The sequence below is a fragment of the Heloderma suspectum genome, chromosome 4 (genome assembly GCF_057233095.1).
Source record: "Heloderma suspectum isolate Gila_16-S chromosome 4, 16-S_ref, whole genome shotgun sequence".
Classification (NCBI taxonomy): Eukaryota; Metazoa; Chordata; class Lepidosauria; order Squamata; family Helodermatidae; genus Heloderma; species Heloderma suspectum.
Window position 1 is genome coordinate 169,996,269 of NC_139461.1, and position 18,483 is coordinate 170,014,751.

Consider the following 18,483-nt stretch of genomic DNA (forward strand, 5'->3'; position numbering starts at 1 on the left):
TTTCGGTGCCAAGTTAAAACATGGCTTTTCAACAAAGCCTTTGAGGGTTAATTAAATTCCCTACAGTTGCACACTGTTTTAACTGTTTTAAGGCACAATCTTATCAGGATAGGCGGCTGCCTCCAAACTCAGAGGCGACCACCTATCCAAGGCAGGACAGGAACAGCACGGAGGGGATTGTCCCCTCTGCGCTTCAGCCACCCTGCATTCAGGAAGTCGGAGCGGGGGGGGGACAGATGCCGGACAATGCATAGGAAACGGCGGAACAGCACATCTGCCCTCCCTGCCCGGCCCACCCCGTTTTCACTGCTCAGCGCTCCTCTTCAGGGCGTGGAGCGTGGGAACGTTCCAAGCTGTCTGTGAGGCAGCACAAGAGCGGGGAAGGTCAGTTCTCGGGGAACGAACCTCACAGCATGGAACCAACCTATCCTATGGCCGTCTAGCCACTGACCAGCAGCCATAGGTTTGTGCCCTTACTGTTTTAGATTTTCTAATTGGTATTAGCCTGTTTAATATGCTTTTAGCTGTTTACATAATTTATTGTTTTATACTGCTTAAATTGATTTTATCTGTACGCTACCCTGAGATCTTAATGATATAGGGCCGGATACAAATGTTTTAAATAAATAAATAATCAAACAACATGTTGTGTGAAATGTGTGATAGCACTGAACATCTCCATTATTTTTTTAAAATAGCAGCCAGGGGAGGAGAGGTTCCTGATCAAGACTGGGACCATGGAAGGAGTTTAACCCTTTCCCCCACACACTCACACACACTGGTCATGAAGAAAATCCCCCTCCCTCACCAAAACAGCAATTTGCCATGGGAGGAAACTGGTATTGTAGCAGCTTCCCACCCTCAGCCAATAGTATCAACCTTAGGGAGTGATTTCTGTCAGAACTGCAGAAAGGGTGAAAAGAAACTCCTCTCTGTGCAACATGGCCCCAATCTTGATCAAGCCCCCTGTGGCAGCTATTTATTTTTAAAGGTGCATTAAACGTGATTACACATTTAACGTAACACATAGTTTGGTCCACAATTCTCTTTAAACTAGGTTAGGTGTGAGGGGAACTGCCTGGTGCTGTAGGTGCCTGATGTGGGAAGCCAGGTTGCTCCTAGACACTTTCTTGAGATAAAGTGGCTTATGAGGCTGCTATGAGAGAAAGGAAGAGGTGCAGAAGGAAATAAAGGTTGGAACTTCATACAAGAGTTCTGAATAGGGCTGAGCCAAAAGTTCTGTTCCTTTCTCCCCCCGCCCTCCCCACCCCGCCCCCTGCCACCCCAAAAGAATGTGGAGGAGATGTAAAAAAAAAAAAAAGGAGAGAAAGAAATCTGAGACTTTTACAGCCTGCAGATGAGGCCACCTAAGTGAGGCAGCATTTCTGACTCCATATACCAGCTCTCAACAAAAAACTAAGAATTCTGAGGCTCTAAGACAAGGATACCACATCAGTAATCTGGTGACCTCCAGCAAAAGAGATCATTACCTTGTCGTGGTGCTGGAGCTTGAGCACTTCAATGACGCCATGAGGTAAACCGTGAAGGGACACCCAAGACGGGAAGGTCATGGCAGAGAGGTCAGACTAAATACAATCCCTGGGGAAGGTAAGAGCAACCCACCCCAGTATTCTTGCCGTGAAAACTAAATGGATCGGTACAACCAGAGATATGTCGGTATACCATCGGAAGATGGGACTCCCAGGTTGGAAGATGGTCAAAATGCTACTGGGGAGGAACAGAGGATAAGTTCAACTAGCCCCAGATGTGATGACGCAGCTAGCTCAAAGCCGAAAGCACGGCTAGTGGCCGACAGTGCTGGTGGTGAACGACGAATCCGATGTTCTAAAGATCAACACACCATAGGAACCTGGAATGTAAGATCTATGAGCCAGGGCAAATTGGATGTGGTTATTGGGGAGATGTCAAGATTAAATATAGACATTTTGGTTGTCAGTGGACTGAAATGTACTGGAAAGGGCCACTTCCCATCGGATGGCCACCAGATCTACTACTGTGGACAAGAGGACCACAGAAGAAATGGAGTCGCCTTCATAATTAATAATAAAGTGGCTGAAGCAGTGCTTGGATACAATCCAAAAAATGAGAGAATGATCTCAATTCGAATTCAGGGTAAGCCATTTAACATCACAGTGATCCAAATATACGCCCCAACCACAGATGCTGAAGAAGCAGTTCTATGAGCATCTGCAGCACCTACTGGATAATATGCCAAAAAGAGATGTTATTTTCATTACAGGAGACTGAAATGGTAAGGTGAGTAGTCAGATGACACCTGGAATTAAAGGCAAGCATGATCTGGGAGAACAAAATGAAGCAGGACATAGGCTGATAGAATTTTGCCAAGACAACTCACTGTGCATAACAAACACTCTCTTCCAACAACCTAAAAGATGACTTTATACATGGACTTCACCAGATGGTCAACACCGAAATCAGATTGACTACATCCTTTGTAGCCAAAGGTGGCAGACATCTATGCAGTCAGTAAAAACAAGACCTGGAGCTGATTGTAGTTCAGATCAGAAACTTCTTATTGCACAATTTAGAATCAGACTAAAGAGAATAGGGAAGACCCACAGAGCAGTTAGATATGAGCTCACTAATATTCCTAATGAATATGCAGTGGAGGTGAAGAATAGATTTAAGGGACTAGATTTAGTAGATAGGGTCCCGGAAGAACTGTGGACAGAAGTTCGCAACATTGTTCAGGAGCCGGCAACAAAAAACATCCCAAAGAAAAAGAAAACCAAGAAGGCAAGATGGCTGTCTGCTGAGACACTAGAAGTTGCCCAAGAAAGAAGGAAAGCAAAAGGCAACAATGAAAGGGGGAGATATGCCCAATTAAATGCAAAATTCCAGAGGTTAGCCAGAAGAGATAAGGAATTATTTTTAAACAAGCAATGTGCGGAAGCAGAAGAAGATAATAGAATAGGAAGGACAAGAGACCTCTTCCAGAAAATTAGAAACATCGGAGGTAAATTCCAGGCAAAAATGGGTATGATCAAAAACAAAGATGGCAAGGACCTAACAGAAGCAGAAGAGATCAAGAAAAGGTGGCAAGAATATACGGAAGATCTGTACAGGAAGGATAATAATATCGGGGATAGATTTGATGATGTGGTCAGTGAGTTACAGCCAGATATCCTGAAGAGTGAGGTTGAATGGGCCTTAAGAAGCATTGCTAATAACAAGGCAGCAGAAGACGACGGTATCCCAGCTGAACTGTTTAAAATCTTGCAAGATGATGCTGTCAAGGTGATGCATGCCATATGCCAGCAAATTTGGAAAACACAAGAATGGCCAACAGATTGGAAAAAATCAACTTATATCCCCATTCCAAAAAAGGGAAGCACCAAAGAATGTTCCAACTATCAAACAGTGGCACTTATTTCACATGCCAGTAAGGTAATGCTCAAGATCTTGCAAGGTAGACTCCAGCAATTCATGGAACAAGAATTGCCAGATGTACAAGCTGGGTTAGGAAAGGCAGAGGAACTAGAGACCAAATTGTCAATATCCGCTGGATAATGGAGAAAGCCAGGGAGTTTCAGAAAAACATTTACTTCTGTTTTATTGACTGTTCTAAAGCCTTTGACTGTGTGGATCATAACAAATTGTGGCAAGTTCTTGGTGGTATGGGGATACCAAGTCATCTTGTCTGCCTCCTGAGGAATCTGTATAATGACCAAGTAGCAACAGTAAGAACAGACCACGAAACTCTCACCCTACCTATTCAACCTGTACGCAGAACACATCATACGACATGCTGGGCTTGATGAAGCCAAGGCTGGAGTTAAAATCGCTGGAAGAAATATTAACAATCTCAGGTATGCAGATGATACCACTTTGATGGCTGAAAGCAAGGAGGAGCTGAGGAATCTTATGATGAGTGAAAGAAGAAAGTGCAAAAGCTGGGTTGCAGTTAAACCTCAAAAAAACCAAGATTATGGCAACCAGCTTGATTGATAACTGGCAAATAGAGGGAAAAAACGTGGAGGCAGTGATAGACTTTGTATTTCTAGGCACAAAGATTACTGCAGACGCTGACTGCAGCAGGAAATCAGAAGTCGTTTACTTCTTGGGAGGATAGCAATGACAAATCTTGATAAAATAGTTTAGAGCAGAGACATCACACTGATAACAAAGGTCCGCATAGTGAAAGCAATGGTATTCCCCGTAGTAACCTATGGCTGCGAGAGCTGGACCATAAGGAAGGCTGAGCGAAGGAAGATAGATGCTTTTGAACTGTGGTGCTGGAGGAAAATTCTGAGAGTGCCTTGGACTGCAAGAAGATCAAACCAGTCCATACTCCAGGAAGTAAAGCCAGACTGCACACTTGAGGGAATGATATTAAAGGCAAAACTGAAGTATTTTGGCCACATAATGAGAAGACAGGATACCCTGGAGAACATGCTGATGCTAGGGAAAGTGGAAGGCAAAAGGAAGAGGGGCCGACCAAGGGCAAGATGGATGGATGATATTCTGGAGGTGACGGACTCGACCTTGGGGGAGCTGGGGGTGGCGACGGCCGACAGGAAGCTCTGGCGTGGGCTGGTCCATGAAGTCAGGAAGAGTTGGAAGCGACTGAATGAATAAACAACAACAATCTGGTGACACACTGCCTGACAGGAAAATTACAGATTTGAGACAGCCTTTTGTTGTTGTCGCAAATCTTGAATTTTATTTCAAAAAGTTAACAAATATGTAAATGTTGCAGTTTCACAGGCCTGAACCAGCTCTCTCCTTCTGAGGAGGGCCATTCAACATAACAACCAAGACAATGGTAAACCAAACCACACAGCATTCTTGGTCCCCTTACTACATAAAGCTAAGAAGAATAAGTAGGAACAGGAACAAGAATGACTTCGGGGTGGTTCTCCAGAAAGAAAGGCATATTCAAGTGCACACCAAATACTCAAGGTCCACGATAACTCTTCAAGCCAATCACAAAAAACATCTTGATGGGGGTGGGGGGTGTTTCCCTATGGAAAATGCAATACCTCTTTCACTCTGCTGCACTTGCGGGTATCTCTGGTAGCTTCCATATGCATAATCTTCCGCAGAGCTCTGATACAGATCTTCATAACCTTGCCTGAAGTATAACCCAAAAAGGAGTGAGCAGAAGGGAAGGTGGACATATCTGTTTGGGGCAGCTCTCTAAATTACTCTTGTTTTGTGACAATAAAGAAGCAAGAAATAGGTGTGTCAGATATAGTTCCAGATACTGCTATGTAGGGTAATAATGGGTTCTAATGAGCCTTTGGTCATTAAAATGACCTTTTCTTGCAGCTCTCTATTTAATAATTTAAAATATGAATAGAAAGCTATGACTATACTGTGGTTATAATAACAAATGCCCCTTGAAATCCTACGTGTTTTGTCTCACTAATGCCGTGAATGGCTGGGCTGGACACTCCATAATTAACCAGGATAAATTGTGACAACACTAGTGTGAGAATGGGGGACAAACTGGATGAGAAAGAAGGGCAGAAACGAGGTACAGAGTGAAGAAGCTGTGTCACGGTAACACTAAAGTTGATATGGGAGACACAGATGCAGCTGGAAACTGCAGTTTCTACTACGTGAATGAGCTGTAGCAAGCCTCAGGTTTGCGTGCTCTCCGCTCCTCTTCTTTCATGTCCACAAGATGCCTGGAAGCATTCATTTCCGTTTTTAAACTGACCACAGTTTCCCATGAGATCCAAACTCAGTGAACTGTTTAACCTACGGTTAGTGATAACCACTAACCATAGTGGGAAATCAGGATCAAACTGGGATTCAGATCTTGGCTTTACCTGAAACTATAGTTTCAGCAAACTATAGTTCCCTAAGCATCAGGAGAACTGTGGTTTGTTTAAAATTGGAAGTGAACACTCCTTCCTCCTCACAGACTCGAAAGAGGAGAAGAGAGTAGGGGGAAGAACCCAAAGCTCAATCATATGGCAGGAATATTTTCCCATTATGGCTGAATCAGGCCAATGTGCGTCTCCTGAAATTGCTTGTTTTTACTTTAATGCAGCCTAGGGAACTCCAAATTTGATTGGAGTAACGGAGCAGGAAAGGGAGTGTTGGATCTTTTCTCTGTGGGCCATTTTCCCATTAAAAATCCCCCCCCAAGCTGCTTTCCTCACAATAGCAGAAAAGATATTGGGGCCTGTCGCTATCTCTCAACCTAATCTTCCTCATAGCATTCTGGTGAGGACAATATGGAGTCACCCAAGCCAAGCGGTCTTGAGCTCCTTGGAGGGATACAAATGTGAAACGTGATAAACAAATGCTTGGGGCCCTCTGGGTGAGAGAGAGAACAGCTGAGAAGGTATATTGAAGAAGGTGTCCTGCTGCTCTCCCTAAACAACTCCCCCGCCCTCCTGAGTATTACTGTCTTCATACCAACCTTACCTTGAGTATGACCAGTTGGGGTAGCCGCTTTCGTAATACCCTGCCCTGGAGCTTGGCCTCCTGTAGTCCTGGAGACTGGGGTGGTAGGTGGGATGGTAGTATTCTGCTCGAGCCTCTGGCCAAGGCTGAGGCCCTGCCCGGGGTTCCTGGTGGTACATCCGCTCATTGCTGTGCCTGGAGTGAGGAGGTGGAGGGCCACGGGAGACTTCCCTCCATGGGCCCCTGTCACAGCCTTCCGCCCAGGCTGTATACCTCCCTCGTGGCTGGGGCTGCCGTGATGGAACCCAAGGTTCCATCTGGGGCTTGCTGGAGGGCCTGTTTTCGTTTTGTTTTCCTTAGTAGCACAATTGCTTCAGCGTCCTGCAAACGTAAGAGTAGCCGCAAGGCAGGTGTTGCAATGAAAGTAGGCCAACTTCAAAATAAGATCCACAAAATCCTAAGGTTTCTACCCCTTATGGCTGTGGAGATGTGCTTTCAAGCATGCAGGAAGTGCCTTGCAAAGGGCTCCTGTATAAAGGGGAGGACACCCCTCTTATGTCTTGCCTGTTTACTTGTCATTTCTTTAGAGACTCCTGACAAGGTAGCTCCAGTTGCCTTTGGAAGACAGAGGACTAGAAACTTAGATGTTTGGTAATATCTGTCCACATATACAAATTGAGCAGGCTAAGGGCAAGCTGGCACATTGGCAGGCAGCACTAGCCGCAACACAGCAGCATCCTCCCAAAAGCAAGAGCGGAGCGGGGGGAGACCCAAGCTCCAAAAACACTGAGCTTCTTTCCCTTTTCTTGGGTCAACTTCAAATTGTCCAAATGGTTCCTTCGGGCCTCCTACCAGGAAGGTGGGCGTAACACATTCTAGCAGCTTGGAAGTGGCACTGCCCACCAGAACCTGCTGCCCATTGGCCACAGTCACCATCACTCATCAGTGGGGGCAGGGGTCGTTTTGCCAACAGAAGAGCAGGCCTGCAAGCAATTTTTCCTGTCCACTTTCCACAGACCTCTCTTCCTACCGCCTCACTTTTTGTTCCAACATTCCAAAGTCTTCAAAGACTCAAATTTCGAATAAATGCATTAAAATGTGCATAAATCAACATAATGTGTGTGTGCATGCACACACACTTCACGTTGTTAACGTTTTGGGCACAGAGGTTTTTTTTTTGGTACAGAGATACAGAAAGCTTTCATCATGATTGATCTCAACATTAGTAAATAATAATAATACAGCAGTTTTCCTACTTGCTCAGAGCACGTCACATACATTATCTCAATAGCTTATAACAGCCCTCTATATGTCCAGCAGTTTCTGGTTCACAGCTTGATCTTTTTACTACTATATCACTGTTCTGAAAACACACCTGCAAAAATACCCAAAGGCCATGTTGTAAAACCATCTGAGGTCTTCCTGCCCTTCTTAGCCCATTTTTTTTTTAATCACATACCCTCTGCCATCTTTCACAATCCAGCAGTGAGATATCCTAACATCTGGTACTGACAAATGCTGTTGATTAGATTTGTCTCCTCCAAACCTGTCCAGTACAGAACTTTACAATGTGCATATGTTAAATCCATTTCACCCCAATCTTAGACCAAATACAATGGGTTTCAATTACACCCTCAGATACTCCAGGATTAATCCAGGACAAACAATATTCCCATCAGCATGTGTGTCCACGCACACACATGCACACACGCGCGCATGCACACACCTGTTTACAAATGAGACCACCAGCTTCAGCTGTCTCAGCCTGGCCTCCGCTCTACACGTCCCCAGAGGCAGCTGTCAAAGTCCACCTGCCACATCAGTTGACACATGACTGATTCTCAGCCTCCTCTGGGTCATCGCTCCCGGCGTTTTCCTGTGCCAAAGTCCTGGCCCAAGCCGGAACACTGACTGAGCAGGGGCAAAGAGCACCTCGCCTGCCTGCTTGCTTGCGGCTGTTTGTAAACAGGGGAGTGAATCCTTAATAGGGGTGTGGCAAGGAACCCTGAACAATCAAAGACTTTCCAGAATGTTAAAACACAGGCAGTCTGGGATAAGAACATAAGAAGAGCCCTGATGCTGGATCAGACCAAGGGTCCATCTAGTCCAGCATTCTGTTCACACGGTGGCCAACCACAGGAAACCACAAGCAGGAAACTAGTGGAAAAGCGCCCTCCTGCCCATGTTCCCCAGCAACTGGTGCACATAGGCATACTGCCTCTGATACTGGAGGTAGCACATAGACATCAGGACTAGTAGCCATTGATAGCCTTCTCCTCCAAAAATGTGTCTAACCCCCTTTTAAAGCCATCCAAATTGGTGGCCATCATTATATCCTGTGGTAGCGAGTTCCATAGTTTAACTATGTGCTGTGTGAAGAAGTACTTCCTGTTCTCTGTTCTGAATCTCCCACCAATCAGCTTCATAGGATGACTCTGGGTTCTAGTATTTTGAGAGAGGGAGAAAAATGCCTCCCTATCCACTTTCTCCACACCATGCATAATTTTGTACACCTCTATCATGTCTCCCCTTACCCTCCTTTTTTCCAAGCTAAACAATCGCAGCTGTTGTAACCTTCCCTCACAGGGGAGATGCTCCAGCCCCTTGATCATTTTAGTTGCCCTTTTCTGCCCTTTTTCCAGCTCTACAATACCTTTTTTTAGTCGGAAGCGACTGAACAAATAAACAACAACTGTACACAGTATTCCAAGTGTGGTCACACCATAGATTTATATAAGGGCAGTATGATATTGTCAGTTTTATTCTCAGTCCCTTTTCTAATGATGCCTAACATGGAGTTTGCCTTTTTTTTACAGTGACCGCACACTGCATTGACATTTTCATCGAGCTGTCCACCACAACTGCAAGATCTCTTCCTTGGTCGGTGATGACTAGCAAAGATCCCATCAGGTTATACTTGAAGTTGGGATTTTTTGCCCCAATGTGCATCACTTTGATCCATCCCCTTCATGGATCACTGCCTTGTTGTGGCGAAGGGGCTTGCGTAACTCAGTGAAGCCATAAGCTATGCCGTGCAGGGCCACCCAAGACGGACAGGTCATGGCAGAGAGTTCTGACAAAATGTGGTCCACTGGAGAAGGAAATGGCAACCCACTCCAGTATTCCTGCCAAGAAAACCCCATGGAACGTATCACAAGGCTAAAAGATATGACGCCGGAAGATGAGCCCTTCAGGTCGGAAGGTGTCCAATATACTACTGGGGAAGAGCAGAGGGTATTTCCAAGTAGCGCCAGAAAGAGTGAAGCGGCTGGGCCAAAGCCGAAAGGACACTCAGCTGTGGATGTGTCTGGTGGTGAAAAGAAAATCCGATGCTGTAAAGAACAATATTGTTTAGGAACCTGGAATGTCAGATCAATGAATCAAGGTCAGCTGGAGGTGGTCAAACATGAGATGGCAAGATTGAACATCGACATCTTGGGAATCAGCGAACTAAAATGGACAGGCATGGGCGAATTTAATTCAGGTGACCATCATATCTACTACTGTGGGCAAGAATCCCTTAGAAGAAATGGAGTGGCACTCATAGTCAACAAAAGGGTGGGAAAAGCAGTACTGGGGTACAATCTTAAAAACGATAGAATGATCTCAGTACGAATCCAAGGCAAACCATTCAACATCACAGTCATTCAAGTCTATGCCCCAACCACTGATGCCAAAGAAGCTGAGGTTGATCGGTTCTATGAAGACCTACAACACCTTCTAGAACTAACACCAAAAAAAGATGTCCTCTTCATCATAGGGGATTGGAATGCTAAAGTAGGAAGTCAAGAAATCACCAGAATAACAGGCAAGCATGGCCTTGGTGTACAAAATGAAGCAGGACAAAGGCTAATAGAGTTTTGCCAAGAGAACACGCTGATCATAGCAAACACTCTTTTCCAACAGCACAAGGACATCACATGGACATCACCAGATGGTCAATATCGAAATCAGATTGATTATGTCCTTTGCAGCCAAAGATGGAGAAGCTCTATACAGTCAGTAAAAACAAGACCTGGAGCTGACTGTGGCTCAGATCATGAGCTTCTTGTTGCAAAATTTCGGCTTAAATTGAAGAATGTCGGGAAAACCACTAAACCATTCAGGTATGACCTCAATCATATCCCTGATGAATATACAGTGGAGGTGACAAATAGATTTCAGGGATTAGACCTGATAGACAGAGTGCCTGAGGAACTATGGACGGAGGTCAGTAACATTGTTCAGGAGGCAGCAACTAAATCCATCCCAAAGAAAAAGAAATGCAAGAAAGCCAAGAGGCTGACTGATGAGGCTTTACAAGTAGCTGAGGAAAGAAGGGAAGCGAAAAGCAAGGGAGAAAGGGGAAGATATATCCAACTGAATGCAGAGTTCCAGAGAATAGCAAGGAGAGACAAGAAGGCCTTCTTAAATGAACAATGCAAAGAAATCGAGGAAAACAACAGAATGGGAAAGACTAGAGATCTCTTCAAGAAAATTGGAGATCTCAAGGGAACGTTTTGTGCAAAGACGGGCATGATAAAGGACAAAGAAGGCAGGGACTTAACAGATGCAGATGAGATTAAGAAGAGGTGGAAAGAATACACAGAAGAACTATACAGGAAAGACCTGAATGTCCCTGATAGCCATGATAGTGCGGTCGCTGAACTTGAGCCGGTCATCCTAGAGAGTGAAGTCAAGTGGGCCTTAGGAAGCATTACTAACAACAAAGCTAGCGGAGATGACAGTCTTCCAGCTGAGCTATTTAAAATCCTAAAAGATGATGCTGTTAAAGTGCTGCATTCAATATGCCAACAAATTTGGAACACTCAACAATGGCCGCAAGACTGGAAAAGGTCAGTTTACATTCCAATTCCAAAGAAGGGCAACGCCAAAGAGTGTTCAAACTACCGCACAATTGTGCTCATTTCACATGCCAGCAAGGTGATGCTCAAAATCCTACAAGCTACACTTCAGCAGTATGCGAACCGAGAACTACCGGAAGTACAAGCTGGGTTTCGAAGAGGCAGAGGAACTAGAGATCAAATCGCCAACATTCGCTGCATCATGGAGAAAGCAAGAGAATTCCAGAAAAACGTCTATTTCTGCTTCATTGACTGCGCTAAAGCCTTTGATTGTGTGGATCACAACAAACTCTGGCAAATTCTGAAAGTGATGGGAGTACCAGACCACCTTACCTGTCTCCTGAGAAACCTGTACGAGGGTCAAGAAGCAACAGTAAGAACCAGACATGGAACAACCAAGTGGTTCAAAATTGGGAAAGGAGTACGACAAGGCTGCATATTGTCACCCTGCTTATTTAACTTATATGCAGAGTACATCATGAGAAATGCCGGGTTGGATGAATCACAGGTCGGAATTAAGATTGCTGGGAGAATTATCAACAACCTCCTCTATGCAGACGATACCACCCTAATGGCAGAAAGCAAAGAGGATCTAAAGAGCCTCTTGTTGAGGGTGAAAGAGGAGAGTGCAAAAGCTGCTTTGAAACTCAACATTAAAAAAACGAAGATCATGGCATCTGGCCCCATCACTTCCTGGCATATAGAAGGGGAAGAAATGGAAGCAGTGACAGATTTTATTTTCTTGGGCTCCAAGATCACCGCAGACAGTGACTGTAGCCATGACATTAAAAGACGCTTGCTCCTTGAGGGGAAAGCTATGGCCAACCTAGACAGCATAGTAAGAAGCAGAGACATCACCTTGCCGACAAAGGTCCGTCTAATCAAAGCTATGGTTTTCCCAGTAGTCATGTATGGCTATGAGAGCTGGACTATAAGGAAGGCTGAGCGCCGAACAATTGATGCTTTCGAACTGTGGTGCTGGAGAAGACTCTTACGAGTCCCCTGGACTGCAAGGAGGTCCAATCAGTCCATCCTAAAGGAAATCAACCCTGAGTGCTCATTGGAAGGACAGATACTGAAGCTGAAATATTTTGGCCACCTAATGCGAAGAGAAAACTCTCTGGAAAAGACCCTGATGCTGGGAAAGACTGAAGGCAAAAGGAGAAGGGGACAGCAGAGGATGAGATGGCTAGATAGCATCACCGATGCAATGAATATGAACTTGAGCACACTCCAGGAGAGAGCGCAGGACAGGGAGGCCTGGCGTGCTATGGTCCATGGGGTCACAAAGAGTCGGACATGACTGAACGACTGAACAACAACAAGCATCACTTTAGACTTGAATTCAAAAGTCCCAATACAGGTTTGGGAAAACTGTCCAGCACTCAGGGTTGCATTACAGATGTTTTTCTCCCCCATCACATCTTCAAACATCCCTGTGGGCCCAAAACGTTTGGTTTGTTTGTTTTTGTTGTTTGTTCTGATAATTAGAGCGGAGTAGTTTGGAGCAAGAGCTATACAAATTTGCCCCACGGGCCACACGCTGCCCGTCCCAAAAAATTAAAGGTAAAACTAGAATGTGCAGGCAAGGTTGTATCTTTACCATAGCAATCTTTACAACTGCCCTGGAAGGTTGTCCAGTATTAATATCCTCAAACTGCAGATGCCAGAAAAGGGAGAGAAGCACTGGGGCAGAGAAATAGTGGCTCCCCAACTCATCTCCTTCGCCCCTGGACTTGTCCAGCTCTCTAGTCAAGTAAGGGCTCAATCCTATGCATGTTTAGACAGAAAGAAGTCCTACATGGCTGGCTGGGGGATGCTGGGAGATGTAGGATTTCTTTCTGTCTAAACATGCAAAGGATTTCTCCCTAATACTCAAAGGACACTGTAGGATGCTGAGAGAGAGAAGCCTTTCCTTTCAAGCCAGGGCAGTTGTGCTCAGCTCTTCCAGGACCCAAGAGCCGCAGGGTCAGGCGGGGGGGGCGGGGCGGGGGGGCTTCTCTATTTCAGTTTGCGCTTGATGTTCAAATACCCAATTAGTAGGTTATACAAGTGCGGAAAAAGACATTCAGACTAAGCACGCAAGCAATCCACTTTCTAATGCAGCAGCCTCCCCCAACCTGGCGCCCTCCAGATACGTTGGACTACAAGTCCCAGCATCCCCAACCACCCCTGCTGACTGGGGGTGGTGGGAGTTCTAGTCCCAACACATCCGGAGGGCGCCCGGTTGGGGGAGGCAGTAATACAGGATCCTCTTCCTTGAATGAAACTGGAAATTCTGACAAAGCAACGCGTAGCGCTTGGCACTACCATCACAGCCTGGGTGCGCTCCAGGGCTGAAAGTCCCATCTCCTCTCCCGGCATGTTTTTCCCCCGATAGGCGTTTACATTGCATTTCGCGGTTTTCATCTTTGTTCACCTTAATTTAACCCTTTAAAGGATTGGTGTTTGTTTATACGCCCCCCACCAGCCTCCCCTTTAGACCACGGCTGGGCTTAACAAATCCACCCATCGATCACAAGCGAACTTGACTTGAAAAATGTACAGCGGAGTTTTATATAATTTCGCCAAGCGTTAATTCCTTCGGATGCAGCTGAAACAAAATGCAAATCCGTCTAGAAGAACCGATTATTAAATAGGGATTATTAAAACCAGGGGTTCCCCCCCCCAAAAAAAGAACGGTCAAGTTTCCTAAAGTTTTATGCAATAAAAAGTTTTATTTTATGCATTTTCCTCTTTCCTAATTTGGACCCACCAGCCACGTATCCCGTTTGTCTTATTCCACCTTTTAAATGCGCACTACTTTCCTCCATTAAAACTTTTTTAAAGGGTTACTTACACCGCCTATCACTAAATCAAAGCCTTTGCTGATGCTCCTCCATCCCATCCTGGCAACAAGCGCTGCTCATTAGCATAGCCGCTTCTACGGGCACCCTCTGCCACGTCAGCGAGTCGGAACCTCCGAGTTGCCATTCTTGTTCCTCGCCGGAACTCTTTGTTAACCATGCTGAGAGTGAGGGAAGGGGGAGACGTTTGGGCTGACATCGCCATATAAAGAAGGTCATTTCGTGCGGGAGGAAGATGATTCTTGGGAGCCTGTGCATTTTAATACCCCCTCCCTCCCCCCGGTCTTGTCTTAGGCAACAAAGAAGCAAGATAAATGTCACTTTAAAGAGCGTTTCATACAACAACTGCGCAAAATGCAGTTATGTTGGGAAGATCACTTTGCAGAGTTGTCTGGCGTGAGAGAATTCCCCTATATGTACAAGAAGAGCAAGAATAATTCAGGGCCTTTGAAGAGCTATGCATTCTTTTGCACTCTTGTACCGAAATATATGTAGGGTCGCAGATCTCCTGAAATGTAGTGGGGTGGTACTCTCAGCCCAGTGGCGGCTGGTGGCTCCAATGGGGGGGGGGGGGCCTGGGAATCCATCCTGTGTTTCAGTCAGAACCAACCAGAACTCTAAAGGAGATATCCAAGGTGCTGAACCCTATCCCCAAAATAAGGTCAGGACGTTGCTTAGCTCCTTTAGAGTTCTGGCTGCTTCTGACTGAAACCCAGATTTATGCACAGCCCCACCGAAATCAGAGCCACCAGCCTCCACTGTCTCCGCCTCTTAATTCCTCTCAGTAAAACAGGAGTCATGCCGTGCAATCCGATGCATGTTTACTCGGAAGCAAGTTCCACTGTGTTCAACTACAGCAGTGTAGCATGATGATTTTCTCATAACAGCCTGTGCAGTCCCAATCTGAACTAGGTTGACTAACATTTGCAGTTTATATTAAACTAGCATAGAAGCAGCTAAAAGAGTTAGCTGGGAAATGAGATGTCCCTCATTTAAACGTCATCTTGACCATGAATTCATTGGGTGGATTGACTTCTGGCCATCACTATCCCTTCGCTTCAGCCTTTCACCTGTAATATGGGGTTGATTCTAATACTGGCCTACATTGCTTGGTTGTTGTAAGAATGGCTGAGATAATGAGACTGTATTTGTCAATATCTAAAAGATGAAACAGTTTTGAGTCCTGCTTATTTAATTGGGAGCCTGGTGAGTTTCTGCTTTCTTGTGCTTCCCAACTTGGATGTCAAAAGCCTGAGAGGCGGGGGGGGGGGGGAGTCCAATAGAGAGCAGTCCGAATTGGGTTGTATTAGTCCTTGAGCCATGCCACCAAAAAGGGTGAATTCTTACCTTATCTGATTATTAATGCTGAGCATGATTTCTGGAAAGGACTATACCTCAAGAGTTGGAAAAATAGGTGGCAGACCTGCAGCAATCACACAGTTTTGTGTGTAGTCAGTTTTAACCAAACCCTGCATACATTTTGTCTTGGCAAGATTTCTGTATGTAAAATGTTTGACAATAAATATTTTACAAAGCTTTCGAGGTGAAATTTTGTCAGAAGGTAACCAGATGTGCACATTTGACTGTGCAATAGAAAAGAATGAGATTCTGTTAAAATTAGCAAGGGTTAAAGGTATAGTTTATCCTTTGTGTAAATAAAAATGATATAAGAATTTCCTACAGTCCTACTGTTTTCACTCTTGATCTCTTCAAAAAGTGGATACATGTTGTTTTTAGACATTGTCCTACAGATCTAACATTAAGGCCTCAGCCTTATACCAATTTACCTAGGAGCAATCCCTATCAAATTCAAATTCAGTGGGACTTACTTCAGAATAGACATGTATAAAATTGCAGTGTAAGATATGAATTATTGGTGGCTAAGGGCGTAGTCCTATCGATTGCATCCTCAGTGAGTGGAAGCCCCTGAACTTGAACAGAGGGCAGGCAAAGCAGTGGAGGCGATCTTTGCTTCCCTGTCCTCCCACCCTGCAGATTTTGCTAGATGGGCTTTTTAGCCCATCTAGCAAGGGCACTTCAGAGGGGGAGGAAAGGAAGCTGGGAGAGGCTCAGGAGAATGTCTATCCTGGCCTCTCTCGTCTCCTCCCCCCCTACGGGAACATCCCCTTTCTTCTTCTGAGCCAGCTGAGAGAAGGCGGGGGAAGAGGGTTGGATCTCCAACTCCCCCTTCCAAGGTCAGAGCGCTGTTTCTGATCTCAGAAGGGGGAATCTGAACAATCCTATGGTCCCTGGGACACTTGCCCAGGGACCATAGGATTGCTCCGTAATGGAATGTTCTATGTGTGCTTTGAAACACTTGTTCTAAACCACTGGTGTAGTGGAGGAGGGATGCAAGGGAACAGGATTCTTTTTGGAGTAGGAGCAATGATGTCACCTGCCAGAGCACCAGGGTAACTGATGGACCCTCCTTGCTCCAGTATGCACAAGCTGGCATGCCATCACATCCAGCCCGATGCTTCTTTTGTGTTATGCTTAGTGTGTGTGTATGTGTGTGAGTGAGAGAGAGAGAAGGTGAAATGGTCACGTGGGGGGAACACTTGTATACATGTAGCATGTGTGTGTGCGTGCGCGCACCTCTGTGGCTCTCCTACATGTTCCTGTGTGTGCCTTTTGTACATACCACAGGCAAACACACACAATGGTGTGTCATTTGCAAACATGTGCAGCAACATCCACAGTGCACCCTGGAATATGTGCCTTCTCCACACAGTTGTCTGAACCAGGCCATGTTGTGAGAAAAGCAGAAGTAAAGCAGTGTGAACAACCAAAGGTCACTGATGTTTATGCTGCCCACAATCACTTTCTGTTGAAGCCCTTGTGAACCCATAGGATAGGGGTGGAGTACAGAATGTGCATTTTACTGAGAGAACTGATGAATGGTGACGGCATGAAAAAGCCTGTGATAACTCTCTTCTTCTCCCAGCATGTACCAAGGAGAATTTGCGCCCTAAATGTATTAAAAGTTCTCGGTACATGGGGACAAGTGCACATGTTCCATTTACATGCACTGTAACTGGTTCTGTGTCAACACAGGCTAGCTTCCTCCCGCAGCTACCACTCACTGAGGTGGTGATACCAATACTCTCTAAACTGCAAAACACACACACACACACAAACCCTTCATCATGGCCTTTCTGAATAATACTGTTTAAATTAAAGAACCAGTGCAAACTTTACTGTAAGGTCTCTCTTTCCTTTGGATTTTTGTATTCCAGAATGATATTTAAAGCATAAAGGTAAAGGTGTCCCCAACCAGTCGTGTCCGACTCTAGGGTGCGGTGCTCATCCCGTTTCTAAGCTGAAGAGCCAGCGCTGTCCGAAGACGCTTCCGTGGTTGTGTGGCCAGCATGACTGAACAGCGAGGTGCACGGAACACTGTTACCTTTCCCGCCGAGGCGGTACCTATTTATCTACTTGCAATTTCTTGCTTGCGAACTGCTAGGTTGGCAGGAGCTGGGACTGAAGACGGGAGCTCACTCCGTCACGCGGCACTCAGGTCTCGAATTGCTGACCTGCCGACCTTCCTGTCTGCAGTTCAGCGTCTTAACCACTAAGCCACCGCGGCCCCTCAAGCCACTGCGGCCCCTCATTTAAAGCATACATATTCCTTTTTGGAGGAAAAAAAATCCATTGATTTTTAATTGGGTGCCATTTCCTGAACATCTTGAATAGCCGTCTCCATTTCACTCAGTGGGAGCTGATGGCTAATCACACTTCTGAAGATTAAAATATTTATTTAGTACAGTAACAGAGCCAAGCCCTTAAAAATCTCTCCTCCATCAGATGGAAGCCACAACCACTTACTGCAGCCTTTCCCCACACAGTTAAGTAGCAAGGATTCCAGGTGGTCAAATGGCACCTTCTTTTTAGGGAGAAAAACAAGACGAGAAAGAGAAACCATTACCTAAATTCAACAGGGCCGGCCCTCCCATGAGGCAGAGTGAATCCCCTGCCTCAGGCAGCAGATCTGGAAGGGTGGCGGATCCTACATGCTCTGCTGCCGGGAGGGCTGTGGGTCCTGATACCACTGCTGCCATATGCCATGCAAGGTGAGGCATAGGGCAGGAGGCTGCTCGAGATCGTCCTGCTGGCCACTCTCCTCCTGTGGCAAATGCTGCAGCAGGAAAGCAGGCCATTATGGTTCCTCGGAGTCGGGCTGCCACCCCCGCCTCCCGCCTCACTCTGAGTAAGGCATAAGTGGGCTGCCGCAGCAAGCGAGTGCCCAGAGGCTCCCCGAGTGCCGTCTACCTGATGCCTTGCTCAGAGTGAGGCCTAGGGCGGGCGGCAGCAGCTGCTCCACCCCTTTCTCAGAGGGGTCCTTCATGAGACTGAGGCATTGGCAGGCAGGTAGCCCTGAAGACCACCACAGG

The 18,483-nt window shown here is 45.9% G+C and overlaps 1 protein-coding gene across 3 annotated transcripts in view; it reads right to left on the reverse strand.

Moving 5' to 3' along the window:
• SEC16B (SEC16 homolog B, endoplasmic reticulum export factor) overlaps nt 1-14,219 on the reverse strand; it is a 62,303-nt gene extending 48,084 nt beyond the window's left edge. For 2 of the 3 annotated variants that reach the window (XR_014790396.1, XM_084851219.1), the window contains exons 1-3: nt 14,086-14,219; nt 6,424-6,783; nt 5,025-5,116 (exon numbers count right to left, since the gene is read on the reverse strand). Coding sequence is in view for 1 of the 3 variants with exons in the window: in XM_084851219.1 (XP_084707345.1) it covers nt 5,025-5,116; nt 6,424-6,719 (388 nt within the window). In the remaining 2 variants the exon portion in view is untranslated. Of the gene's footprint in view, nt 1-5,024; nt 5,117-6,423; nt 6,784-8,128; nt 8,239-14,085 lie in introns of those variants that run through there. The other variant, XR_014790397.1, reaches the window with a different exon arrangement.
• Between the last annotated feature and the right edge of the window lie 4,264 nt (nt 14,220-18,483).